Raw genomic sequence first — 27,736 nt, 5'->3', positions numbered from 1 at the left:
CAGTATGCATTTGTAGTCATTTCATGTCAAAGAGTTATCTTACAAATACTTTTCTTTACAAAGTAGTTAGAGTAGGCTAAAATCTCCCCGAAGTTCTCCATTATGACACAAGCTACATTAGAGACCATTGATTGTGGGAAGTAGTTTTCCTTGTCATATTCCTAGTTTCACACACTAAAACTCTCTATTTCTAGTTGCTATTTCAAAATCATCATTCTAGAACTGTATCTAATTCATCTTCGTGTTTTAAAAACACCACATAGACAGTGCAATTTAAATATTTATTTAAGTCAAATAACAGTGATGCAATTAATAACAAGAGCTCGACTAGGGAAGTGGAGTAGCTTTGAGTCAATGACCCAACCAGCGGCAAGGGTATAATTTAAAGGCAGAAATTTCCAGTGCACGCACCGTTAGCCACAGTGAACCTGTTACAGCTCTAAAGGGAATTGTTTGCCTCTTATTAGATTTTCTACAGCACAGCCATAAGTGATAAATGTACTGCTGTACTCACTGTCAAGTTAATCAATGCTGCCAAAGTTTTGTTGACCTAACAGTAATCCATAAAGTAAGCAGCATTTTCTCCATGCCTATGACATCTCAGTCCACAGAAGGGCTACGACTCCAAAAGTAGCCACACATGATAAAGACTTGGGGTGGGGGGAAGCCAGAGTCAGAGAGGGTTGATAAGACACACCGGGTGATTTTCCAAATTAGCAGTTATTATGGGTCCCCTGCCTTGATAAAAAAGCATTTAAGATCACGACTACAAAAACAATTTTTTTTTTCAATTTTGATGTTCAAAGTCCTAATAAATGACTACCTCTCCCAATGAAAGGCGATTTCTTCCACAAGGCTCCCCGCCCTGACCTCAGAGCAAAATGAATAAACAAATAATGAAAACACCCAGAGCTTCCAGAATCTCAAATCAAAACAGCCATTTCTAGCACACGGTCTATGCCTGTCTACAGTTCAATGCACTGATCAAATCCAGTCCAGGGCACCAGTAATAAGAATGGTAATATGGACAAGAAAAAAAGGCCCCAAATTTTGCTTCACTGTAAATCAGGGCATGTGAAAGACATGTCCATTAGAAATGAGGAAAGAAACAACGGGAGAGGCAAAGCCGCCCTGCAAACAAACCAGTGCCATGCTTTCACAAGCAATTATAGACATATGAAATATGAATTGCAATTGATTTTTCTTCCTGGGGTCACTCTGCTCCATGTTTTACGGACTCTAGGCATTTATTTGGGCAGCAAACTGACAAGTTTTGTAGAATGACCTGTGCAGGGTAATCTTTGCTCAGTCACGAGCACTTCATTGTGGCTTCTCATCCTTGACACTTGTCCCTCCCAAAAACTTACTGGCAAGGGATTCCTTGATAAAGACATGGAACAATGCAATTACCGCCGTAAAGGGCTGGCAGAACCTGACCAGGGGATGCTTAGCAACCTTTTCTGTGCCAATGGAAAATAAATAGCATCAATCTGGAAGAGTGACTGTCATCCTTGTATTTCCACAGCAAATTTTCTTATTCAGCTGGCGGTGATACAGCAGGATACTAAGCTCTTGTGATTTGTCTTGCCAGTAAGAAGAATAGCAAGACAAGGTTGTGGTTATAAGGATAAATAAATACCACGGGTTTCTTCTACTTAAATAAGGCTTTTAAAAACTTCAACCATAAAAAGATAGGATCTTCCCCATTTGTCTGTTTTCTATGACTCCGATTACAAGATTTCCCTGTGTTTTGGTCTTCACAGAGCTCTGAATTGTGAATGTTACTAATCATAAGACAAAGCATTAAAAGGGTCTCTGGAAAACCTCCCTTATTTCTTCTGGCATCAGTCCATAATGCTTAGACATCTTTCCCTGTCCCTACATATAGACAGTTAAAGCATTCTTTGGAACCGCTGTGGAGTATTTTGGAGAGCTTTCCACCGTAGTAGAAAGGAGTAGTGTATTCCACTCCATTTTCCACTAATGTGCATCTTATTGGGCAATTTTTAGTATAATTACATTGCAATGAAATAAATGCCTTACATACAGCATAGCCCAACTATGCAAGAATAATTGTAGGATAAATTCCTAGAGAGGAAAATGCCAAATTGCTTCTCCAGAAGGTTGCCACAACGGGCAGTCACCTTAAAGGTATAGTACAAATGTTTTGTTTGAATCTTTGCAATTCCATAAGTAAATATCTCATTTTAATTTACTACCCTCCGATTAATAATGAAGTATCTTTTTCTCTTGTTTCCTGAGCATTTATAATTTTTTTAAATAAGTGAATTCTGTCCATTTTCCTACCGGGTTATCTATCTCTTAGTGATTTGTAACAGCTCTTTGCATACCACAGCAATCAGACTTCTGTCCTATGTATTATGAATATTTTTCAGTCTTTTTGTCTCATGATTTGAATTTGTGGTGACTTTTTTGCTGTATACAATTTAAAATTTCTATGCAGCCCCATTTTAAATGTTGTACATACCAAATAATACAGAAATACCACTATCAACTCAGAGAATACAATGCACTGAAAAACTGCATGATGAATGTGGGCACTACTGTTATTTCAATCTCAGATTATGTCCCCAACTACCAGAGAGGAACAAAAAATAACAAAAGAAAGGGTCAGAATGATACCAGATATCATTAAAACCAAACTATCCATCTTGCAGGCTTGGACAGCCATCAGGGTGGGCTGAACTGAAGTTGGAAGATGTTTAGGGGAGCCCAGGTGGGTGGCAGGCAGGCCTGAAAACTTGGTGTGGAGAAGTTAGCCCTAGGAGCTATAACAGAAGGTAAGATGTGCTGGTGTATGCACAGCTAAGGTGCATTCGGGCTCCACAGTATCACATCTGGGTGTGGAGAATCAAGAAAGGTCTCACAAAGGAGGGGCAACAGCAAATAAGCCTTTCAGGATGCTGTGGTGAACAGAGATGCGAGAAAGGGACATACAGGGCATGGGGTACCCGGACATACAGGGTACAGAGTAGGATAAACACAAGGGTCAAGACAAGGGGGCAGGTAGTCAGCTAGTGTGGTTGGCACAGAAGAGATAGGAAGAGTAAGGCTGGAATTCTGGACACGTGGCCTAGGAATATGACAGTTTGGTACCTGACAAAGAGCCATGAGACAATTTTTTGGCAGGTCAGAGATGACGGTGAGTAGGAATATCCACCTCAGGGTGAACTAGAGTACCCCAAGCGAATGAGGAAAACTGCCATGAGGATCTAGAAACACTGAATAATGATAATGGCAGGGTGATGACAACCAAGGAAAGTACTTCTCCGACTGATCATGAATAGCTTGCAGGGCACAGTCATGGGACTATTTTTAGTGAAAAGAATGATTTTATAAAGGAACCTATGAATGGCCCAAAATGGCCCAGATTTTTCCAAAATAGTACCCGAGAGGCTCTGTGGAGAATGTGTCCACCAGAGAGGTGCCAACGCGATGATGAATAATGTTGGAAATAAGCCCAAGGCGCATCCTGGGTACAGCGGTGCCGAATTCCGTTGTGTATCTGGAAGATGAAGACGGTCTCAGTAGGGCATGAGGCATCATCGTGAAGGGTTTGAAACAATAACAGAGACAGACAATCAGAGTTCCAACAACATATCCTCTGTTCAGATGTCGCTGCTCTACCTTCCTGCCCAGGTGGATGAGGGAGAAAAAGCGAAAAATCAATTTATGTATCTGCTACATGAAAGGCATGCTGAGGCAAGAGACAATGACTCAAATGTCATCTCAAATCACTAGGAGGGTCAGGGAGCACAGAAAACAGGGTAAAAGCCACAATCCTCACTGAGGAGGCAAACAGCATCTGCGGAAAAAGTAAAATTAAAATAAAATAACACCCATTCTGTAAATGAGAAGAAAAAGTAGAGAAGGCAAAGCCGGGGAATGCTTTAGTATTAGACATTCTGGGGCACCTGTGAGGCTCAGTCAGGTAAGTATCTGACTTCGGCTCAGGTCATGATCTTATGGTTTGTCAATTCGAGTCCCACATTGGGTGAGCTCAAACCCCACTTAAGGTGAGCCTGCTTCTCTCTTTTTCACTCTTTCCCTCATGGGATTCTCTCTCTCTGCCCTTGCTCAGTTGCCTGCTCGCTCACTTGTTCTCTCTCTCTCTCTCAAAAAAAAAAAAAAAGTACTAGACATTCTTTAGACTCTAAGTGTATTGCCACAACTAGAATTTACTCTGGCTTCAGGGATATGGAGGTAAGACTCTTCGTCGAGCCTGAAAATAACCCGCCATTTTTAGTCCAAAAGCAAGATGGGAGTTTGCCAAGTTCTGAACTGGGAAAGGCCCTTCAAAATTTTTTTTGGGAAACTGAGCACTTTGTTTAATAAATTACAAATAAGCCCTACAGGAAAAAAAATTTTTTTTCACAAGTTCTAAACACACTGTAACTACATTATTTTACTTACTTAAAACACCTTGGCACGAATGGAACAGGGGGTTCTGCCGAAGAGGGAGTAGTGTATCCCAAACACTTTTCATCATAGGCCTCTCAAAGGAAAAGGAGTTCAGCCCCCATCCTAAAATATACATATTTACTTAATTATACACCATTAAGGTATCACTGTCTTAATTATGTGCTATGTAAGACATACACAAAAGGAAATTTTAAGAAATATAAAGATGAAATAAGACATTTGTTTGTTTGTTTGTTTATTTATTTATTTATTTTAACATTTATTTATTATTGAGAGACAGAGAGAGACAGAGCATGAGCATGGGAGGGACAAAGAGAGGAGGATACACAGCATCCGAAGCAGGCTCCAGGCTCTGAGCCATCAGCACAGAGCCTGATGCGGGGCACAAACTCACGAACTACGAGACCATGACCTGAGCCAAAGTTGGATGCTCAACCGACTGAGGCGCCCAGGTGTCCCAAGATGAAACAAGATTTAAAACAAATTTTATTTTATTGTGCTTATCAATGATACAAAGAATATTTATTTTTATTAAAAATTACAAATAACGATACTTTTAACATGAGAATGTAACTGAGTATGCTGCCTTAAGGTGATCTCTTTTTTGTTAAGTTTATTTATTTTGAGAGAAAGAGAGATAGGGCAGGGGAGGGGCAGAGAGAGAGGGAGAGAGAGAATCCCAAGCAGGCTCCACGCTGTCAGCCCAGAGCCAGATGTGGGGCTCGAACTCACCAAGTGTAAGATCATGACCAGAGCCGAAATCAAGTGTCAGTGGCTTAACTGTCTAAGCTGCCCAGGAGCCCCTCTTAAGGTGGTCTTAAGTGACTATTCTGCACTATGTTCGAGAATGAGAATTTTGTTCATTTCAGAAATATTTGATGTTAAGAACTGCCTTTGTTGGAAACACTATCTCACAAAGACCGGTAGGTCCAACAGCTGCACTTACTAAGTCAGAGAACCAATTTTTCCAATTCCAACCTCCAGTAAGACAAAGACATTTTAATGAGGTTTGGCCAAGAAATTCCCTGCTTTCCTGATGTCACACGGTTGTTCTTGGAGAGCAAGTGGAAAAATGTTGCATTTAGAAAAATCTGGATCCAAGACCCAACTGAAACTCTTCTTGTGAAAGGTTTTTGAACAGGCTTGAAAATTCTGTTTCCAAGTTTTAAGGGAGGTAGAGAGAATTTTAGGTTACACACATTCATCCTGGCAGCCAAATCCCATAATGATAGAAACTTTGTCAGACATCCATTTTCAAAACGTTCTCTCCCAGGCTTGTGTTCTTTCAAAAGCCAGTTACTTTCCCACTTGGGTTCCTGGAGCCTTCGGCGGCGGGGGTGGGGTGAGGGGGGGGGTGGGTTATGCCGAGGCCGCAGCCAGCTGGCAGGAGTTGGGGGACAGCGCCCGCACCAATGCTGCCTCCTTCCTGCTGTTCACCAGGCAAGCAATCTTTAGTTTTGTCTTCAGTCTGCCCTTCCTTTGCTAGGCTCGCTTTTAAGCAACTTGCGCCTTCCGTGAGGTTCAGTTGGTAATACAGCCTCATGAGGCACCTGACAGGCAATAAGCTATAACGAACACGCAATCAAGGGCACCGGGGCGAGGCCCCTGGTTGTGGACCCCAGGCTGCCTGACATCTGGACTTGTGAAAGGGTCGGAGTCAGTCTGAGCAGCAATGTTCATAAAGCTGGCTTCACTTGTTTGTCAGATAAAAAAGAAATATAATTGCAAGTTTCCTGACTGCTTTCTACATTCGAACGGGGGGACTGTGCACAGTTGGCCTTGTATACGCCGGTAAGAGGGCTGCAAGTGCTACCCCCCCAGGGATGAGATGCCTACACGGGCTCTCTTCAAATCGTCTCCCCTGACCAGCAGGTTGTTCAAAAGGTTTAAGCTGATTTACCTGATTTACTTCCTACTATTTTGTCTACTGAGGAAAACAGAGGGGCTTTTCAGATAGCCTCAGTGCACGTCGTCCTAGACGAAATGGTCCATATTTAAACAGACTCACTTCAACCTCAAATACCAGATGACGCTGTTGAGCTGGGACTGGGAAGGACTAAGTGTAAAGCGCCATGCAGACTCTGCGGCCCAGCACAGCTCCTCCAAGGGTGTTTATTTTATGAATCAATGAGTGAATGAATGGATAAAGCATTTCCATTGGAACTTCCTAGTGACAACATCTTGCAGCATCTTGGACATTTCTGCCCAGGATGGCCCCCAACAATATTTTAAATTAGTCATGGTTTGAGCTGACTTGATGAGATGGTTCCTGAAGGAATATCCTCTAATTTAATTTCCACGGCTAAATAATTAAGATTAGGCATTAGTCCTTGTGGCTCTCCGGAGTCCTGAGGATATTCTGGGACTGGGGGAAAACAGATTGAAGGAAGAAGGGAGAGCTGCTCTTCAACGTAGGCCTATTCTATTTTAGGAACTAGATGGTACGTCATATACATTAGCTCACGTGATCCTCTTTACCAACTCTATGAGGTATGCCTTTTAAACTCCCTTTACAGAAAAGATGACTAGGGCACAGACAGGTTAAGTTACAACCCCAGGTGAGACAGCAGTGAGTGGAGGTTCAGGACTCTGAACCCATGTCCCTCCCCCAGTGCCAGGCCACGCTCTTCCATTCCCTCTGCTGTTCCCCATCTGCCTTATTCTAGACCGGCTTTTAAATTCAAGGGTCAACTATAGCCCGAGGCCCAAATCTGGCCTGCTGCATCCCCTTGTAAATAAAGTTTTATTTGAACACAGGCCCTCTCCCTTGCTACGTACCGTCTTTTAACATCTTACGGCAGCTTTCACACGACAGTGGCAGAGTCCTGTGGTTGTGACAGAGACTGTAAGACCTGCAGAGCCTAAAATATTTACCAGCTGGTCTTTTACAGAAAAATCATGCTGATTCCTGACTAGTGTAGACACTCTGGTGTTTACAACCTTATTCCTTCCTGTCAGAGGGACATTATACTTTTCTCTTTTAATTCATTTGCTGAAGTCATGGGTCAATTTTGATTTAGAACACGTCAAAAGTCTTTCTCACATAACTTGAGATTCGAGAAAGCAAAGAGTTTTCAATACTAAAACCCATAAGCAATATGGTAACATTTCATCAATTTCCTTTTTTGATTGGCCAGAAGGTGTGACACTGTTCCCGTGCCAAAAATTGCTCCAAATCATTACTAATATTCATTCACATGGCTTATTTTCAGGAATCTGGAACTAATTGGTCTCAATTCATCTCCTCTACTCTTTGATCGCTTATTTATCAGACTGGGAAAGATAGATTTAATAGCACTTGCTTGAAACAGGTTCCTTAATTGGAAACATCACAGCATTTAGCTCACTTTGTACTCCAGCAATTAAGAACAATTTGGAAAAGTGTTGTTGATTTTTTTTTTTTACACTATTGTCTCCCTGATTAGTTTTCCAAAGATCCAGACAAAACAAATGACAATTGCAGCTAGCACTATTGGTCCCAATGAAAGCCCAACAGCCAGATTACTTACTATGAGAAATGTGAGGCATCCTCATCCATTTCGTCAGTGTCTTACATTTATTTCCCCGTGCCCTTGTCTCTTGTGGAGGTAAGTGGCAATACCTCTTAGAAAAGGCACCACTTTGCACGTACCTTTACACAATTATCTTTTCTCCAAATAAGCCAAATCAACAGAAGAAATTATTTTTCTTGATTAAGGACCCACATTTCTCTTGGGAGGGCCCAAAACAAACAATTAATCTTTCCTTATTTGTTCTCAGAAGTCCCTGCCTCCTTAAACGCAGGCTATCCAGGTACCTGTGGCAGCCAGTCGGCAGCAATTAGGCCTGAGCAGAAAATGAATGGACTCTGGGCTGAGGGCCTAATCTGCTGAGAGTCTGTGTGAGAGGGCAAGGTTAGACCAGGAAAATTCCCTTGTTGTCGGAACAGTGTTCAAAATTACTACCTGACTTCAGCATAATTAACCAGGCTTGGGAATTTATATGAACTAAGTAATTGGAAAGAATTAGCAAGAGATATGGACATTAATCTTTACCAGTTACACAGTGTTTAATGAAATTAAGGGTCTTGTGCTCATTCTCGCCTTGCTTAGTTTGCACACTTTCCCCTTTACCTGTGGAACCAGGAGAATATGCCATATGAAGATCTACAAAAAACAAAAAAACACCGAAAACAAAGACAAACCCCAAAAAACCCCAAAACACTCTAGGTTGAAAATTAAAAAGAATCCCAAAACTTAAGAGCAGGCTCTGAAATAAATGATAATGCATCCATAGCATAGAATATAATGGAGCATTTATTAAAATAGTTTTTTTTTTAAAAAAACTTTATCTACTAGAGATACATCCTGAAATATTTATAGATAAAAGATATCTGTGAGTTTTTTCAAAATAATATGGGAAGGTGGGATATGTCTGGGAATAGGGACAAAATTGTCTCTGAGTTGATAATTACTGAAGATGGATGATGGATATCTGCAATTTTATTACATTATTTTATATATCTTGAAAATTTCCATAATAAAAAAATAAAGGATTTTTAAAAACCTTATCTTAGAGGAATACCTAATATAGTTATGGTAAATGTTTGAGATAAGTTTTTATTTTTAAAAAATTTTTAAAATATTTTTATTTATTTTTGAGAGAGAGAGAGAGAGAGAGAGAGCGCGCGCACACAAGCATGAGTGGCAGAGGGGCAGGGGGGCAGAGAGAGAGGGAGATACAGAACCCAAAGCAGGCTCCAGACTCTGAGCTGTCAGCAGAGTCTGATGCGGGGCTCGAACTCATGAACTGTGATATCATGACCTGAGCCAAACTCAGACGCTTAACTGACTGAGCCACCCAGGGACCCTGAGATATGTTTTTAAATTAAGAAAAGAGTTTATAAAACATTAGAGATGACATATCAAATATGTTAAAATATACGATTAAAAACATGCACAGAAAAAAGACAAATGAAGCACACCATAATTCAAAGATGTTTAAATCAGGGTTTCTCAGTCTTGCCACTAGTAACATTTTGGAGCAACTGACTATTTGTTGGGGGCTGTCCTGTGCACTGTAAGATATTGAGCAGGATCCCTGACCACACCCTCTATTAAATGCTGGTAGCACCCCATCCTCAAACTGTGACAACCAAAAATGTCTGTATGTGTCATCTAATGTCCCCTGCGAGGAAAAACTGCCCCTGGTTCAGAAACAGTGGCCTAAGTGGAAGAATTACAGAAAATTATTTTTATCCTTTATGTTTTTCAAAGTTGCTGAATATGAACACCTGTATAAGCCAGAACAGTAAAAAAATACTTATATACTAAAAATACATGAATCTGCAAGGAGAGAATTCTTTAACATCTTTTTATTTTAATGTTTATTTAGTTTTGAGAGAGAGAAAGAGAGAGAGAGAGAGACACAGCGGGAGCAGGGGAGGGGCAGAGAGAGAGGGAGACACAGAATCTGAAGCAGGTTCCAGGCTCTGGGCTGTGAGCACAGAGCCGGACATGGGGCTCGAACCCTCAAGGTGTGAGAACATGACCTGAGCATAAGTTGCATGCTTAACTGACTGAGCCACCCAGGTGCCCCTGCAAGGAGAGAATGCTTGATGTCTGTGAAGAAATAAGACTGTTTATATCAGAAAATAAAAGACCACGGAACAGATTCTTTGACTAAACTGAAGTCATCAACCTAAAACTAAACCTGATGAAAAAAGCCAGTTCTTTCAAAACTCATGAGTCTATCACATACAAATCTGATAAAATACAAATCAAAAGTATCTCAGGAATAATGTCAGGCTTGGGACACCTGTGTGGCACAGTCGGTTAAGTGTCTGAGTCTTGATTTCGGCTCAGGTCATGATCTCACGGTTTGTGAGATCGAGCCCTGTGTCGGGCTCTACTCTATGCTGAGCATGGAGCCTGCTTGGGATTCTCTGTCTCCCTCTCTCTGCCCCTCTCCCTACTCACACACGCACGAGCGTGCGCGCGCTCTCTCTCAAAATAAACCTTAAAAAAAAATGTCAGGCTTCATAAAATCTTCTCTGAATGGAAAGTGGTAGCACCGAAGACAGAGTCAAGCCCACTATAGCCATCTTTTTAAAAGAACGAAAAGTCACAGAAACGTAATGCTGGCTCAGGGTGTTAAGTTTTCATCAGACAAAGGCATCCACATTGTAAGTTGAGTTTACATGCGAAGAAAAAGAAGTATGTGGCTACCTTTGCGTCCATATAGATGAAATGACACGAGGGGGACTACTTGTTTCTAGAAGGGGCTTGGAGCTGGCGTTCCACAATGAGTCCAAGTCTGTGTGTTAATACCCCACATCTCACCCACCCCCTTTCTAGAAACAGCACGCAGCCCTGAGCTGGCCAACAAGCAGAGACAGCTGTCCAGGACGATTTAGCCCAGACATTCATCTTATCAACCCAAGGATCCTGTTTAGGGCACTAAAGCTAACTTTATGACTACTAAGAGGGTTTTGGTTTTTAAATCAGTACATACCGCCAAATCAGGTGGTCAATATTTGGTAATTCATAGTCTTAAAAGTCCCCAAGTTTTAAGTTGTAAGCCTCATTAAAGGCACTTTGGAGCATACGGCTTGTTTGCCTTCCCTTCCCTTCTTCCACACAGGTTCCTCCCCATCACGTGTGAGGTTCCTAGAGCTTTTCACATTGCCTTTACTGCCCTTACCTCCACTGACCTACATTACCTCTGAAGGCTCAATATCCATAGCTCTGCAGGTCAGGCTTCCTTTGCCAGGCTTACTCACCCAAAGTAAGCAAGAATGCACCATGTGGATTTTCTAAATACCGGCAGGGGCTCCTGGGTGGCCCAATCACTTAAGCGTCTGACTTTAGCACGGGGTTTGTGAGATCGAGCCCCACTTCGGGCTCTCTGCTGTCAGCACAGAGCCCGCTTCAGATCCTCTGTCTTTCTCTCTCTCTGCCCCTCCCCACTCATGCTCACACTCTCTCTCTGTCTCTCTCAAAACTAAATAAGCATTTAAAAAAATACTGGTTTCATGTATTTCCTCGAAAGAAAAAGGTATTGTTTTCTTCAAAGGAGTAATACATATGGCTAGTACCGGAAATTTAAAAAAATTGTTCTGTACTAAAAATTATTTTATTTTATTTTAAAAGTTTTAAAAATGTTTTTATTTATTTTTGAGAGAGAGAGAGCAAGCAGGGGAGGAGGAGAGAGACAGGGAGACCGAGGGTCCAAAGTAGGCTCCGTTCTGAGAGCAGAGAGCCCCATGTGGGGCTCAAACTCACAAACCACAAGATCATGACCTGAGCTGATGTCGGATGCTTAAGTGACAGAGCCACCCAGGCTCCCCAAGTACTAAAAATTATTTTAAATGAAGTTCATTTCGAGATGAATGGGAAGCAAGCAAATCACTGAGAAAACAAAAAACACATTTGATATTAAGTAGCACAATTCTCTATAATTAAAATTAAAAACATTTATACGAGAAGAAATATCATATACTGTGCTAAGTATTTATAGCTTTCGTAGTGTTTTCAGCTCAGCACAAAAAAGTCTTCAAGAACTATCACAAAACCTAAGAATCTAGAGGGCAGTGCCTACAAAAATGAAACTTAGGAAACACAGTTTTTCTTCTTCACGTTTTGACAATTATTTCACCAAGTATGACAACTAACCTGCCTTCTAAATTCTGGATAAGCGGTTAGGGTTTTCCTATATGAACAACCAACCAGTGAAACAAGGTTCCAGGATTTCTAACCAGGCACAAGAGAAACGTATGCGCAACAGAATCTGAAAACACTTGCTAGCAATGATGGATTTAAGTTATTAACAGATCAAAAAGAGATGGATGGTGGTTTGCTTTTCTTAATCTACATCATCATCTAGATCTATTTAAAGATACGTGGCACACTAACAAACTTGGTTAAGGTTTCGATGAAATCACTAAAAATAATCTGCCCCGTTACATGGAGTCTGTATCGATCAATAAAATCACTTGTACAAGGAAAGTACTGTTAAGTACTGACAATCCCAGCCATTAATATTATTTAACACCCTGTTCACCATCTTTAACGAGAACAAAGAACAGTTTGTCTGGTGTGATAAGCAGGACCTTTATACTTAACTGTGACTTCTCCAGGCTTTTAGGGTGATTTGGTGAAGTCCAAATTGTACATCCCTCTTTTCCCGGTATGCCCCCCACCCCCAATACACAAGATCTTGGTCTTTACTTCAGGTGCATTTTAAAGGAAGTCCTTTGTAAGAAGCGAAACCGCCATTATATGACTTCTTAATTTGTGAGAGAAACTCAAAATTCTAAGGACCTGAGCTGTAAGGCATAGATAGGGTGGCCATCGGAACAACATGGGGCTTCCCGGGTATGCACTCCAAGTTCACTCAGCTTCATCAATGACATTACCCTGCCAGGGGTGGAGGAAGAGAGAAAATTTCAATAATAATTGAAATTCTGGCTAAATACCTCAGCCAGAACTGGATGGCCAGGAAGAGACACACGCATATATCTTAAAAATACCAAAATGGAAGGTAGAGAAAAAGGATGAAAATATTACACAGAAGAAAATTTTCACCTTTGGAAATATCTATGATTATATGAGAATAAAGAGGTGGAAACTCCTTTATGAAGTAAAACTAACTCAATGATAATTCTAAGATCTTAAATAGAAACCTGTTCCAAACTGAACCTTTCTGGTTCTGACCACTCACAATCTGGAAGCTTATGACACATAGTGCTTTGCAATTTTGCTGGGATAAAGCAAGAGGGAGCCCCTCTCTGGTAAGTGAACCTTGAAAACATTAAAGACTTGAATCTCAGCTCAGTTTCATTTACTTTGTCCTTGTCAGCTCACTTGTGCCTGCCTTACAATGCTCATGGAGTGATTAAAACAAAAAAAAAAAAAATACATTTTGGGGGGTCTGCACAGTACATGGAGAAAAGGTCCCCCCAAAAGAATATTAATTCCTGGTGCACTTCAAAGAAGTGAACCCAAAATGAAAAAACAGATCTAAAAAATGGCTGTTGGCCACAAAATTGACGTTTTATGTAATGTACGAGTAAAATATCTGGTTTATAAGTGGTTTATGGTCATTAAAAGATAAATCTAGAAGGAAAGGTACAGCATAAGGAATATACTCAGTAACATCTGTACGGTGACAGATGGTAACCGAGCTTATGGTCCACTCACTATGCTGTATGCCTGAAACCAATATAACATTGTATGTCAAGTATACTTCAATTAAAAAAAAGAAAAGGGAAGTGTGGAAGAAAATGTGATTCACAAAATGGTTTATGGGTGTGCTCCAACTAGTATAGAAGTTGCTTATTAAGCAAAAGAGGACAGTTCTGAGACAATGCCGTGGTGGTATCAGACACTTAATGGCCATGCGATTCTGGAGGTACGTGGGCTCTTATTCCAGCATTTTCATGTAGCAACAGGTGATAGGCATCCCAACGGCTGTTCACCCAACAATTACCAAAATAAAATGCCACTCCAGCGTGTCAGCCGTAGTTTCTTACTGCAAAATGGGGAACGGGATCAAGTTGCCACAGAATCTTTAGAAGGGTAAAGAAGCTCATGAAAAAAGAAAGATAAAGACAGGTAAAAAATAAAGAAAGGCTGGCGTGTCTGGGTGGCTCAGTCAGTTAAGCGTCTGACTCTTGATTTGGGCTCAGGTCATGATCTCAGGGTTCGTGGGTTTGAGCCTTGCATCCGACTCTGCTGACAGCAGAGAACCTGCTTGGGTCTCTGTCTCCTTCTCTCTCTGCCCCTCCCTGACTTGCTCTCCATCTCTCTCTCAAAATAAATAAGAATTAAAAAAAAAAAAAAAAGATACGGGAGGCTGGGTGGCTCAGTTGGTTAAGTGCCAGACTTTGGCTCAGCTCATGATCTCACGGTTCATGGGTTTGAGCCATACGTTGGGCTCTATGCTGATAGCTCAGAGCCTGGAGCCTGCTTCAGATTCTGTGTCTCCTTCTCTCCTGCCTTTCCCTCACTTGTGTTGTGTCTATCTCTCTCAATAATAAAAAATAAACATAAAAAAAAGATAAAGAAAGGCTGGAAAATATGCACAGTGGAATCAGGAAGCCAGCCTACTTTGGAAGAAAGTGTCTTCTTAAGTACACTGGGGTGGGGAGGGTGGTGGCTGAATAATAGTCAAAGGCAGATAAAAGAAAAAAAATTATTCTATGTACCCCATGGCATTAAGCCTACATACTAGCTATGTAATTTAAAAACAACAACAACAACAACAACAAAAACCAAAAAAACATGTTTAGGTCACGACGCAACCTCTTTGGGAACTAACTTGTGGGAATGTTTACGGTCTATTTTACAGCACATGTATATGACAGGTGGCATTTTATAAAGGCTTCTGCTCTGGTATGGAACATGACAAGTCACTTGCTGTGGCAGGTGGACCCTCCCAGAGATTCCTGCATAATCACATTCCCGCCCCTGAATGAACAGGATATCAAATCCATTTTGATTTGGGAAGCAAACACTGCCAAACAGAATCTTATAATCAGTCAAATAATTAAACTTATTTTCCAAACTTTTCTGTGTTTGAAGAACGTATTGTAGCAAATTATGTATGTAACTGCAGAGGGAAGTCCATATGGTAAATCCTGGTAGTAGTATCTGGCTAACCATAAGGAGTGATTTAGCACTTGAACATTTCACTAAGCCATATTTTCTTGGAAACGAATACTGAGGATCCTAAAAATGTTATATATGTAAACACACTCACAATATATACATTTAAATATATTTCACATATCTTGTATTTATAAATATAAATATATATTATTTTAAAATATAATTACATATTACATATAATTACACACACACATACACACACACATATATATAAATATATATAAGAAATTTTTTAAAAATGCATCACTGAGGTAATAAAAAAGTAAGGAATCACTGAAATCCTGATAGATGAGCAAGCACCAAAGCTGGTCCTTTCCCACAGGCAAGTTGAACCCTAGAACTCTGAGCATCTACTATGAAAGCTGCATGGACAGAAGAAATGAAGATAAAGCCTAAGCTTTGCTCAAGACAGGTGGGCATCAGGGATCTAAGAGGCGAACTCCAAATGAAGCTGCTGAAGGATACAAACCCAGAGGAAGGGAAAGAGAGAAATAAACCCACTGACAGGTTTGGAACCTAATCTAATGCCTTTTGTGTGGTCCAAAAAAACTTTCAAGCTAAGAAGTCCCACCCAGTTGGTAGTGCTCCTAGCAAAAGCAAACAAAAATTCTATCTTGTGTAAAAAGTAAATTGAATCCTGGACATGAAAAAAAATCCCCAAGGATGAAGGTACAAGGAAATGCGTTACCCAAGCTAAAAATTGAAACAAACAAAAACCACACAAAAATACACTAAGAGGAAACAAAGTACCATGTGCAAAAACTAGCAGAAACAAATGAGACCTATGAAGACATCACTTTTATCAGAATGAGAATTAAAAAAATAAAAAAAAGGGGGGGGGGACGGAAGAGGCAACAATCAAAGATAGGATACCTGGGCATTTTCCAGAGACACTGAAAGGTACCTATATTCAGATTGAGAGAGCGTGTACACACCCACACAAACGCACACACAATACACAAAAATATAAATGAAAAAAAATGTACACCTAGATACAGATTAACTACAGTAACAAAGTTCTACGGTAAAACAGAACACCAAAGATGAAAAGAAGAATCAGAAGAATAACAGATTACATTTAAAAGGCAGAAAATTAAGGGCGCCTGGGTGGCTTAGTCCATTGAGTGCCTGACTCTCGATCTCTGCTCAGGTCATGATCTCAGGGTTCATGAGTTTAAGCCCCGCATCGGGCTCTGCAATGATGTCTGTATCCCCTTCTCTCTGCCCCTCACCGACTTGTGCTCTCTCTCTCTCTCTCTCTCTCTCTCTCAAGGTAAAGAAATAAACTTTTTTTTTTTTAAAGACAGAAAATTAAGTGTTTCTATTGATAAAAATTGGTATTTTATGACGTTTATTCTTTCTTACATGTCTTCCAAAAAAAAAGAAAATTCGTGTATCTTTAAAAAAAGAGAACCAAATTCCTTCACTCTTAGGATTACCATATGAATCAATTGGATTCTTTCCTAATACACATTACTGAATTTTAGTAATCTTATTTTTCCTATACCTTGCAACACTTTGCTACTTTGTGATTCTAAGTATCATTCCATCATTGCTCATCAGTTATTCTCAACTGTGCTAAGAAAATATGAAAATAATAAGAACATCTATAGAACAACGGAATCATTTGGAAAGACAATGAAATAAATAATAATCATTACAATATGCTTTAGCTTTTCTTACAGTGTTGCCCAAAGTACTCATTATCTTTCAAGGTTTGGAGACATCATCTTTGAAGTTACTTAAAAAGTTTTCATTGAACACAGTTAAATATTTAGCAATTTTCATTGTCTACCCAAAAGAATAAAGAGAAAAAAATCAAGGGAGTAAAGTGTTTCCTGATTATTAGATGACTCAGATAATGACAACTGAGAGAGACAGGAATACTCTAGACCACCACGATCCAACAGAAGTAAAATGGAAGCCACAGATATACTGCATAATAATTAAAAATGTAAAATTTGGGGCACTGGGGGGCTCAGTTGGTTAAGCTTCTGACTCTTGATTTCGGCTCAGGTCATGATGCCGCATTTCATAAATTCAACCCCCAACATCTGGCTCTGCGTTGATGGTGTGGAGCCTGCTTGGGATTCTCTCTCCCTGTCTCTTTGCCCTTCCCCCTCTCTCCCTCTCTCCAAATAAATAAATAAACTAAAAAAAAAAAAGTAAATTTCACATTTAAATTATTTGGTAGCCACATGAAAAAAGTAAAAAGGAACAATATATTTTGTTTGACCCTATACAAAATATTACTTCAAGTGTAATCATTATAAAAGCTATTGAGATATTTTACATTCTTTCTTGTACTAAGGTTTTGAAATCTGTGTATATTTTACAGAACATCTTGATTCAGACTAGCCGCATTTCAAATGTTTATTAGCCACATCTGACTACTGGCTTCCATAATATATACCAAAATTGGGTGCATAGGTAAAGTCATAGATCGTGAAACTTCAGATGCTATCACAGATGAATTTTCTCACACTTACAGATCAATGACAAAAAAGGAAATACAGTATTCTCTTGGAGATGTTCATTCAATAGTAAGAACTTTTCCATACATTACTTCACATCCAGAACTTGGATCATTTCATTTTGCTAAAAGAATGTGGAACACTATTCTTTCACTTTTTATGATGTTTGTGTACCAAGATTTATTTAACACATGCTTTATTTTACTTGACAAAAGCATATACAAAGGTGTCTGGAAGGAAATAGTAGAGTAGAAGTTTAAAAAAAGTTTATTAATTTAGACATTCTAGTTGGTCTCTAAATCTAAAAAGGAAAATATTTTGCAATTAGGCAGCAAAGATATAAGCCACTGTCTCTTCAACACATCTATTAACCATCAAGGTTTCCAAAGATTTGGACTGTGAAAATGCATGTCTAAGAAAAAGAACCATTAACAATGGTAAGCTAGAACCTACTAGAGATATACTTAAAATCTGGAAGCTTTTACAAGGCTTACAAGATGATTTATGTTTCATGTTCATGCAGAGTAGTTCAAGATCAAGGAGGTATACTGTTCAAAAGATGCTGCCCATTTAAAAACTAGGAAAATAAGGACTAAAACTTTTGAGTTTGTGATGCTGAAATTCCGATCAAAATTCTAGTGAAGTTGTATTTCACTTTTCTCATTTGAATTTCTGTAAATTATTCATTAAAAAAACTACAAAAACAGTAGTGATTACTACAAAAAAATGGTGATAACCATTTTTCCTGGGAAACCAAGAGTTAAAGTATTTGAAAAAGATAAAAACAGACCTCCCAAGAAACATCCAGGCAGATTAGGGGGGAAAAAATCAGACAAAATTTCGAAAACAAAAAAGTATAATATTAAAACCTAAAAAATCAAAGGACAGACTTCCAGTTCTGTTACGATGGAACAGCTATACTTTTTCCCTTTCTCCTGCTGAATGCAACTAAAACATTTTATTGGACATCGTACCTAAGGTTGAGGGAAGAAATGAAACCTGCCAGCACCTAAGGAATGCCACAGAGGTACATTTTATCTTTCCTGGGATTTCGTTTTGCCTGACGTATCTTGACACACAGCAGAAAAAGCTGGCGGCCAGGAAATACCAAGAGTTGCAGACAAATAAAGCCTCAATAAAAGCCCATTTCCTTTAGTAAGAAGGCTGTGAAAACGATAGCCTAGTAAGAGAGAAAACTTTTAGACACCGATCACTCTACTCAACCCAACGACCACAGAAAGAATAGTTGCTCCACTTCCACTCAAGCCAGGGAAAGCCTAGAAGGAAGCCTAGACTTCCAACCTCATGAGACTTCAGTGGGGCACTCAATGCCAGGGGGTGTCAGAGAAGGCCAAGCAGAGAGCCAGGATTCTCACTGCCCCAAGACAGTAACGTGCCCCACCCAAAGCGTCAGTGGCAACCAAGGGAGAGCTGGGACTCCTTTCCTCTTAGCAGTAATGAAGAATGCCCTTTCCAGCCCAGGTGTCAACCAAGGCCAAGTGGGAAATCTGGTCTTCTACCTTCACCTGGCAGAAATGAGATAAAGTCCCCCCACCTGTCCCCCAGGCTGAGGGGTATCAGAGAAGGCCAGCCAAGGTGGGAGGTTTAAATAAGATCCAGAGCCTCGTCACAAAATACAAAAATGTCTAGGAATCAACCAAAATCATTCCTCGTATCAGACCCAGGAAGCTCTCAAACTGAATAAAAAAGACAATCGATAGACACCAACACTGAGAAGACAAAGATGTTAGATAATGACTTGTAAGGCAGCCAAGATAAAAATATTTCAATGAGTAGGGGCGCCTGGGTGGCTCAGTCGGTTGGGCGTCCGACTTCGGCTCAGGTCACGATCTCGTGGTCCGTGAGTTCGAGCCCCGCGTCGGGCTCTGTGCTGACAGCTCAGAGCCTGGAGCCTGTTTCAGATTCTGTGTCTCCCTCTCTCTCTGACCTTCCCTTATTCATGCTCTGTCTCTCTCTCTCTCTCAAAAATGAATAAACGTTAAAAAAGATATATTTCAATGAGTAATTATGAGCACGTTTGAAACAAAAGAAACAATACAAAAACTCAACAAAGACATATAGGGGGTCAGCAAAGAAATAAAAGCTATATAAAGAACAATCAGTGGGAATTTTAAACCTGAAAAATACAATAATCAAACTAAAAAGCTCAGTGGACAGGTTCAACAGCAGAATGGAAAGAACAGAGGAAAAAGTCAGCAAATGGAAAGACAGAACAGCAGAAATGATCTTATCTGACCCACGCAGAGAAAAAAGTCTGAAAAAAAAAAAACCCAGAAGAAGACCCAAGTGTCCGTGGGACTACAGCACAAAACACCCCATGTATCCCTACGATCACAGTCCTAGAAGGAGAGGAGAAAGCAGGGAGGAGAGAAACAAAACTCCAAACAGGAAAAACCCAAAGCAATACACACCAAGGCACACAATGAAGCTTCTGAAAACTAACGACAAAGATAAAATCTTGAAAAAGACATCTTAAAACCTCATCTCACAAGTGGAAAACACTAATATGACAGCGGATTTTATCATTAACTACAGAAGCCAGAAGGAAGTGGTACAGTATTTTCCAAGCGGAAAAAAACAAAACAGGGACCGTCAACCCAGAATCCTAGATCTAGAGTGGTCTAGAGTGATGAGATGTGAAACATCCTAAAATCCTTGTTGTGCTCAGGAGGAGACTAAAGAGAACAGGTAACTATGACAAGAATAGATGCAAACTAACAGAGGAAGGAAAATGGAAAGAGAAAAAGGGGGGTTGGGGGCAGGGGAAATCTGCCACCAATCCAAACGTGGGCAAGAAAAGCAAAAGCTCACAAAAAAAGGGACCAAGACAGAAAGGATGGATGTTTGAACTAAGCTCAATCATAGGAGCAATCCTTGAAACGTAAGTGGAAAATTTGAACACACCTTTTTCTTGCAGATCAAAAAGCCACGTGTGACTGAATAGCACACTTAACCAGCTTCATTTGATTATATATAGCTCAGTGCATTCAAGAATTAGAGAAGACGCGTTTTCAAGCACACGATGTCAATTTTAATAAATGTTTCATGCACTAGAGGAAGAGTTAAAAATATAATACTCTGGTCCACCAGACTACTGGCCCAAGGGAACATTGTACTATATTGTACATGTTCAAAAAACAAATGAGGGGCAGGCTAGTCAGGTAATCGGGTCCTCTGACTACAGCATTCTGCAAGTGCTTTTTGACAAACCCCACACCAGCTGTGGACTGTTTTCTCCAAATGAACTTTTCTTTAAGGCATTTCTTTCTGGCTGAGATTATCCTTAGTCTCGATTTCTATGGGTCACTTGGATCTCTAGCTCCCAACACTCACTGCAGAGTTAACTGTTGTTCCCTCCTTATGAATAAGATGAAAACGTAAACTGCCGTTGTTCTTAAGTAAATGACATGAGATGTGTGTCCCTTTCTCAGAAACATAAATCTCACATTACTGCAACAAGTGACCCATGAGAAATACACATGAAAAGTCTTTGTCTAAGCCCGGCCAGCTTGCGATTTCACGCTGCTACTGAAGAACGGAGAGGGACCCGCCCATTCGACCAGTCTCAGATAAGAAAATGAGGCCAGGGCGGAACCTCAACCTTGCCCACTGTTTGTTTTTCTTTTCTGGAAGAGTATGGATCTTTATTTCTGACATACTGAAATTTTGCCAGCTGTGTCCAAGCCCTGGAGGGCTTCTATGGTTCTCTGGGTTCTGCCCTCGGGGCACCTGGTCTATGTAAAGGCTCACAGCCTCCAGCCGGGGAAAATGTTCAACTATTTTTCCTTTGATTATTTCCTCCCCTACTTTTGTATTTTCCCCTCTTCCTTCTTTCTGGGACTCTGCGACGTTAGACCTGGTTAGGCCCTCTATGTGTCTTGTCTTTCGTTGCAGAGTAGGTGTACCTGTACTTTATGGAACAATTTCACAACCAGAGAGAAGCTATGGAACTTTTCCAGTTGGAAGACACAACGAATCCTAAGAATTCTTTTTTTCTTTTTTACTTTTTTTAATGTGTATTCATTTTTGAGAGAGAGAGAGGGAGAGACAGAGCATGAACAGTGAGGGGCAGAGAGAGAGGGAGACAGAATCTGAAGCAGGTTCCAGGCTCTTGACACGGGGCTCCAACTCACAAACCACGAGATCATGACCTGAGAGGAAGTTGGATGCTTAACCGACTGAGCCAGCCAGCTGCCCCTGTAGGATTCTAAATAATCAAGTTATAGATTTTAAAAATTCCCAATCTATCAATCTATCAAGGGAAATGGGGGTAGGTAGTTAAGTAAATTGCGAAAGTTTATGATTATAAGGACATTTCTTTTACAATTATTAATACAGCCTTAAGTAAAACTATGTCAAGGCTGAAAAATTAGAAACTCTACAATGCAGCTTGAAAAGAGCCTCCTGAGAGTTAAGAAACTAACATTTCAGGCCATCTCATTAACTAATAAATTCCAGGAAGTGAGGCAGGTTTTGTAACCATACTACACCTCAGTTTCTCCATCTCTAAAATAAAAGAGCAGTGTGGGCCACCTTAGGGAATGGTGTTGTACTCACCCATGGTCCAGAATGTACTAGCTGATCTCTGGACAAGTGTTTTCTGGGGCCCTCTCAAAGGCTAATCTGCCTGTTCTACGGGTGGGAAGGTGAGGCCAGACAGAAAATCATGAACTAAAATGAAGGGCAGGAGGCAGGTTGGACTAGGTAACGTCTAAGGTCACAGTGAGCTTTAGATGCTCTGACTTGGGCTATAATACTCTCTCAGGTTTATGGGCCAGAGAAGGGCCAGTTCATGAAAAGACTGGCCTACTCCTTTTTTTTTTATAAGTTTATTTATTTATTCTGAAAAAAAGAGAGACAGAGCAAACAAGTGAGCACAAGCCGGGGACGGGCAGACAGAGAAGGAAAGAGAGGATCCCAAGCAGGCTCTGCACAGTCAACACAGAGCCTGACATGGGCCTCAAACTCATGAACCGTAAGATCATGGAGGCTGTCTTACTCCTCAAGAGGCTTACATACCACAAGTTATCCCAAAATGATGCATAACCCAGGGTTTTCATTTCACTTGGGACAGATAAAGCATTCCCACTCATCTTTCCAACTTCCACCTAGCTCCCACTGCCAACAAAGAGAATCAGGTAGAAAAGGGAGAAGAGAAAGCTCCCTGCAACTCCTTGGAGACTGAAGTGACAAGAAAACGAATATTAAACTCACAACAGGAACCAAGCCCTTTTGGTCCCTCAACCACATCTTTCAAGCCCCATTTCTGAGAATAGAAAATTCCAAGCCCAATTTGAGAGTCACTGTAAACTCCTCTCGGTGCCAGATGATTTTATCTGCATATTTATATTCAAAGTACAAACAACTTAAAATGTTTACACTAAGTAGTAATGGAAGTCATGTGTCAAAGACAATGGGAGGAAAAAGAGAAAAACGTTCTTTACAACGAAAGCTTGAAGATATACAATATCCGTGGAAAATCTGGCTTATGAGTAAGAATGCACTGTTTACCTATTCCATTTAATTACAGAGAACATGACTTTCTACCCTTTGCATACACAATGTCTAAAGTCTCGTGTTTTGGTTTTTTGCTTTGGTTTTGCTCTGCAATGCTGCCAGAAGCTTGGGAACGCTCACAGCTCCATGTACAGAGTCCCAGGGAACACAGCCACACACGTTCCTGTCCTTTGTGGTCCCCCTTTCCTTTAATCTCCCACTTTCAGGGAGAGGCAGTGAAAACCGCCATGCCCAAAGGAAGAGAACAAAAACAGTCAAGACAGCCCTCCTCAGATGATCGCAAGGTCTCCAGCATGTCAACTCTCCTTGGAGAACACCATCAAGACCAAGAAAACTATGCGAGGCCACCAAGAGGCTCTTGGCATCTCTCTAGTGGGAGAGAGTCATCTGAAGCATGCAGTGACAGCGTATCCTCCCCTTGTAACCAAGAGCGATTCAGGCACGACCACCCAGAAAAACTCTGTCGTGGAAACTGGGTCCTGGCTTCCCAGAGCCTCCAGCTACCTGCCTGCACAGAACCCACCCTAAGATTAAAGCTTACAGGGGTTACAAGGTATTATTCATAAAAAGGACAGTAACAGCCGCTGTTTCTGTGATGTAACATGTCTCAGACGGATAGCTCCTCACAGCGAATCCATAACCCTCAGGTGAGGTCCAGCTCTGCTCTTCCTTATCTTCCCAGCTATGTTCACCTGGGTCATTCCCATGCATCTGCCTGTCAATTGTTCAGTGTCCTGGCTGAACACCTGACCTGTGCCATCCCTGCACCTGCCCTGTGTGGTTCTCTTCGGATTAATGACTACATGAAATATTCATCTGAGGCCTTTAGCCTTTTATATTTAAAAACAGAAAGAAGTTGACACTGCTCTATCTTTTCTTTTGTTTTTCCTGTCACTTAGGACAAGTATTGTTCTTTCTTCCCTCAATAGTTCCACTTGTTCCTCTCAGCTGCAGAAAAGAGCCTCCTATCGCATTTTCACAAGCACACATTCTAATTTTCAAAGAAGCCGACACTTCATCAGAGGCAATTAATTTTTATGCACTTATTCTCAACTTGATTCCATATATGGACTGGCCAGGCCCAACAAAAATTCAGTTTCTCTATGTCCTCAAAACCCAAAACTAAAGGCTAGGAATGCCATGAGAAAGCAATAAATCTTGGAAAGAAAACAAAAAGCAAAAAGTAATTCACAGAGCTGAATTAAAACATGGACAGATTTGCTTTACATCAGTTTTTACCTTTATACTAAATTTTCAATTCCTCGATCCAGAGAACCAATTACAAATACAACTTCATTAAAGCTAAAAGGACCAACTGACAACATATTTTTAATTTTAAACTTTGTTTATTTTAATCTAGAGTGTTTGACTGTTGATATATTTTGCATCTCACCCAGAAGTTCTGACAAAAAAAATATCAAGACATAAATTTATTTAAACTGCATTTTATTGACTGAGGACCTAAACACATCTTACCTGTAAATATGTTTCCAAACCTTGTCGTCGTTGCTCCAAGACTTTTGGGACCCAGTTCCTAACATGTTTAGAAGGGATTTCTGGAGTTTTTATACATTTCTTAAGCTATAAAGATAGAAACAAACAAAAATACAGAAAAATGTCTCAATTATAAACACATTATTTGAAGGGGAAAGGCAGTAAAAGAAAATGAGCCACAACTATCTCCAATAAAAAAGATACAAGAAAATATAATTACAGTGAAATTTCGTTAACAAATTCTTTACTTGGCTTTCCTAAGTGTTTAGGTTTTGGGATAAGCGTTTTATGGTTTTGGTAGATTTTGCTATGCTTGTATATCACTGAGTATTTCAGACTGGATTACTTTTTTCCAAAAAATTAAAAGCTCACTAAATGCATTATAATGGAGGTAGAGACATTTATAATCTTTTTAAATTTACTTTTTAACGTTTATTAATTTTTGAGAAACAGAGAGCACAAGCAGGGGAATGGCAGAGAGAGGGGGAGACACAGAATCTGAAGCAGGCTTCAGGGTCTCAGCTGTCAGCACAGAACCCGATGTGCGGCTTGAACTCACAACGCGAGATGGTGACCTGTGCTCAAGTCGGACACCCAACCGTCTGAGCCACCCAGGCACCCCTATAATTTTAAAAATCAATTAATATAATGAAATTTTGCTCAGAAGAAGTAAAGTCTTTCTACATATTATTTCACATAAAAAAGCAAAATAAAATGCAATGTTTCTAACCATCTCGCTGGAAATGACACGTAAACTAGACCAAACTACTTGGAGAGTTTCTCAAAAGGTCTTCAATAGAATGAACTTAAGTTTTTTTAAAACAGAGAGACTGATCCTTCCAATGCTCCTAAGATTTAGGTCCAAATTCTGTTCATGAAAAACCACGGTTCTCAGCTAAGTCTTTCTGGGCAGCAGTTTTAAGGGACAACATATATAAAGAAAAATTCTACTGGAACCTGAGTTAGCACTGCCTGTGGGAGACTCATCCTATGACATCAACATCCTAACCTGTGAAGGTCACCTTACATGGCCAGGTACTTTGCACAGGGGTCTTAAAATGGAACAATTCTCCTCGACTATCCAGGTGGGCTCAGTGTAATAATAAGATGCCCGATGAGAAGGAAGCAGGAGGCTCCGATTCAGAGAGAGCCTGGAGGATGCTACGTGGCTGGGTTCATTGACAGAGGGAGGGTCGAGAGCCAGGGGACCTCGAGAAGCTAGAAGGAAAGGGAATGGATGCACCCCTCCAGCCTGGGGATGCCTTGATTTTAGCCCAGGGAAACTCGTTGTGGACTTCTGACCACAAGAAGAATAAGAAAATAAATTTCTGTTGTCTTAAGCCCTCAGTTGGTGCTAACATGTTAGATCAGCAATATGAAACCAACACACAGACTCAAATGGAATGAAGTTTAATGTTCTAATTAAAAATTTGGAAACCCTGCTGAGACTGTGTAGCGGGAAGCCAGACCTGGTGTTGGAAGTAAGAATATACAGATTAAACGGGCACCTGGGTGGCTCACTTGGTTAGGCGTCTGACTCTTGATTTTGACTCAGGTCATGATCTCACACTCTGTGAGAGCGAGCCTCGCATCGGGCTCTGAGCTGACAGCGCGGAGGCTGCTTGGGATTCTCCGGCTCCCTCTCTCTCTCTGCTCCTTTCCAATTCTCATACACACTCTCGCCCTTGCTCTTTTGCTTTCTCTTGCTCGCTAAGATATAAATGAGTAAATAAACAATAAAAAAAGAAAAGAATGTGCAGATTACGACCTGCTGAGAAAGGGGCATACATCCTGAACACCTGAGCTCCCACTTTGGGGAAATGGACCCTATGGGCTTGCTGTGAATGAAGGCAAGGTTTCACTATACCCGAGGAGAGGAAAGAGAGTCCAGAAGCGGGGGAGGGGTGGCAGGTCAGGAACAAGCAGGAGATAAGACAGCAGGGTGACAAGCACCTATCACTGATCACTTTCAGCTGGTCAGGACTGAGGTCACCAAATTTCCGAGGGCTTGACTCCAAATGGTTATTTTAAAAGGTGCCAGGAAAGCCAAGTGGGAATGTATGGAGGGAATCCTGAACTCAGGTCCTTACCTAAATGTCCCGACCTTACCTAAATGTCCGGGTGTGAGCAGGGTTATCATAGTGTAAAATGCCTAGACAGCAGCCTAGGAAATCACAATTGTCTTTCAAAGTTTCAAAAACTCAGATAAACAACAAGTTTTTCTCCTCACACATTGCTCCTTTTTAAAAAAATTTTTTTTAATGTTTATTCGTTTTTGAGAGAGAGAAAGAGAAAGAGAGAGAGAAAGTGGGGGAGGGGCAGAGAGAGAGGAAGACAAGCATCCAAAGCAGGCTCCAGGTTCTGAGCTGTCAGCACAGAGCCTGTCATGGGGCTCGAACCCATCATCGAACTGTGAGATCATGACCTGAGCCAAAACTGACTGACTCACCCAGGCGCCCCCATATCATTTTAAATGGGAAGCTTAGTGAATGTCTTGAGCAAGGGCATGACTTAATATAAATTCACTTTAAGGAGGTCATGAGAGATTCCATAATCAGGCAGCACTATAATGGGGCTCTTTTTCCTGACAGAAACGCCAAGCACTCCTGGAGCGACAGCCGCTGTACTGTAACCAGAAGAGTGAAAGGCGCGTGCTAACATAAAGGTGGTAAAGCAGAAAGACCAGAAGGAACTTGGAATATGGATACTGTGGAATTGCAACATCAACTTGGAGCGTCTGCTTTTAGTTTTGTTGCAATGTGAGAATCTTCTCGCACCTGTTTAAGAAACCTAATCAAGTTCCTAGTATATCCAATGAAAAATACTCCTGGCACAAAGGAATCCATTGTTTAGTTTTGGTGATTCTAAGTCTCAGATGCCCCCGAGGCACTCACATAGAGATAAAATGTAGGCAGGTGGAAAGGAGTTTAGATCTAGGCATCAGAATACGTTCAGTGGTACTGAGAACCATGAAACTAGATGACGTGACAGTGGGGTGTTTCTCTGTTGGCACAGATGGGAAAAAACTGCTGTGATGGCAGAATCTGAAGACAGCTCCCAAGATCCCTGCCCCTTAGTGCATGTGTGCCTACATAATACCCTCCCATGGGGTCATATGGGATCAGTGAATGTGGGCAG

General features: G+C 40.7%; 1 protein-coding gene across 1 annotated transcript in view; it reads right to left on the bottom strand.

Moving 5' to 3' along the window:
* The window catches only part of SNX24 (sorting nexin 24), a 156,313-nt gene that overhangs the window by 32,760 nt on the left and 95,817 nt on the right, over nt 1-27,736 (bottom strand). The window contains exon 3 of the mRNA XM_049649093.1: nt 24,581-24,685. Coding sequence (XP_049505050.1) covers nt 24,581-24,685 — 105 coding nt within the window. The remainder of the gene's footprint in view (nt 1-24,580; nt 24,686-27,736) is intronic.

The sequence above is a fragment of the Panthera uncia genome (genome assembly GCF_023721935.1).
Source record: "Panthera uncia isolate 11264 chromosome A1 unlocalized genomic scaffold, Puncia_PCG_1.0 HiC_scaffold_17, whole genome shotgun sequence".
Classification (NCBI taxonomy): Eukaryota; Metazoa; Chordata; class Mammalia; order Carnivora; family Felidae; genus Panthera; species Panthera uncia.
Note: the sequence above shows the minus strand (reverse complement) of the source record. Positions and strands in the feature narration are given on the sequence as shown.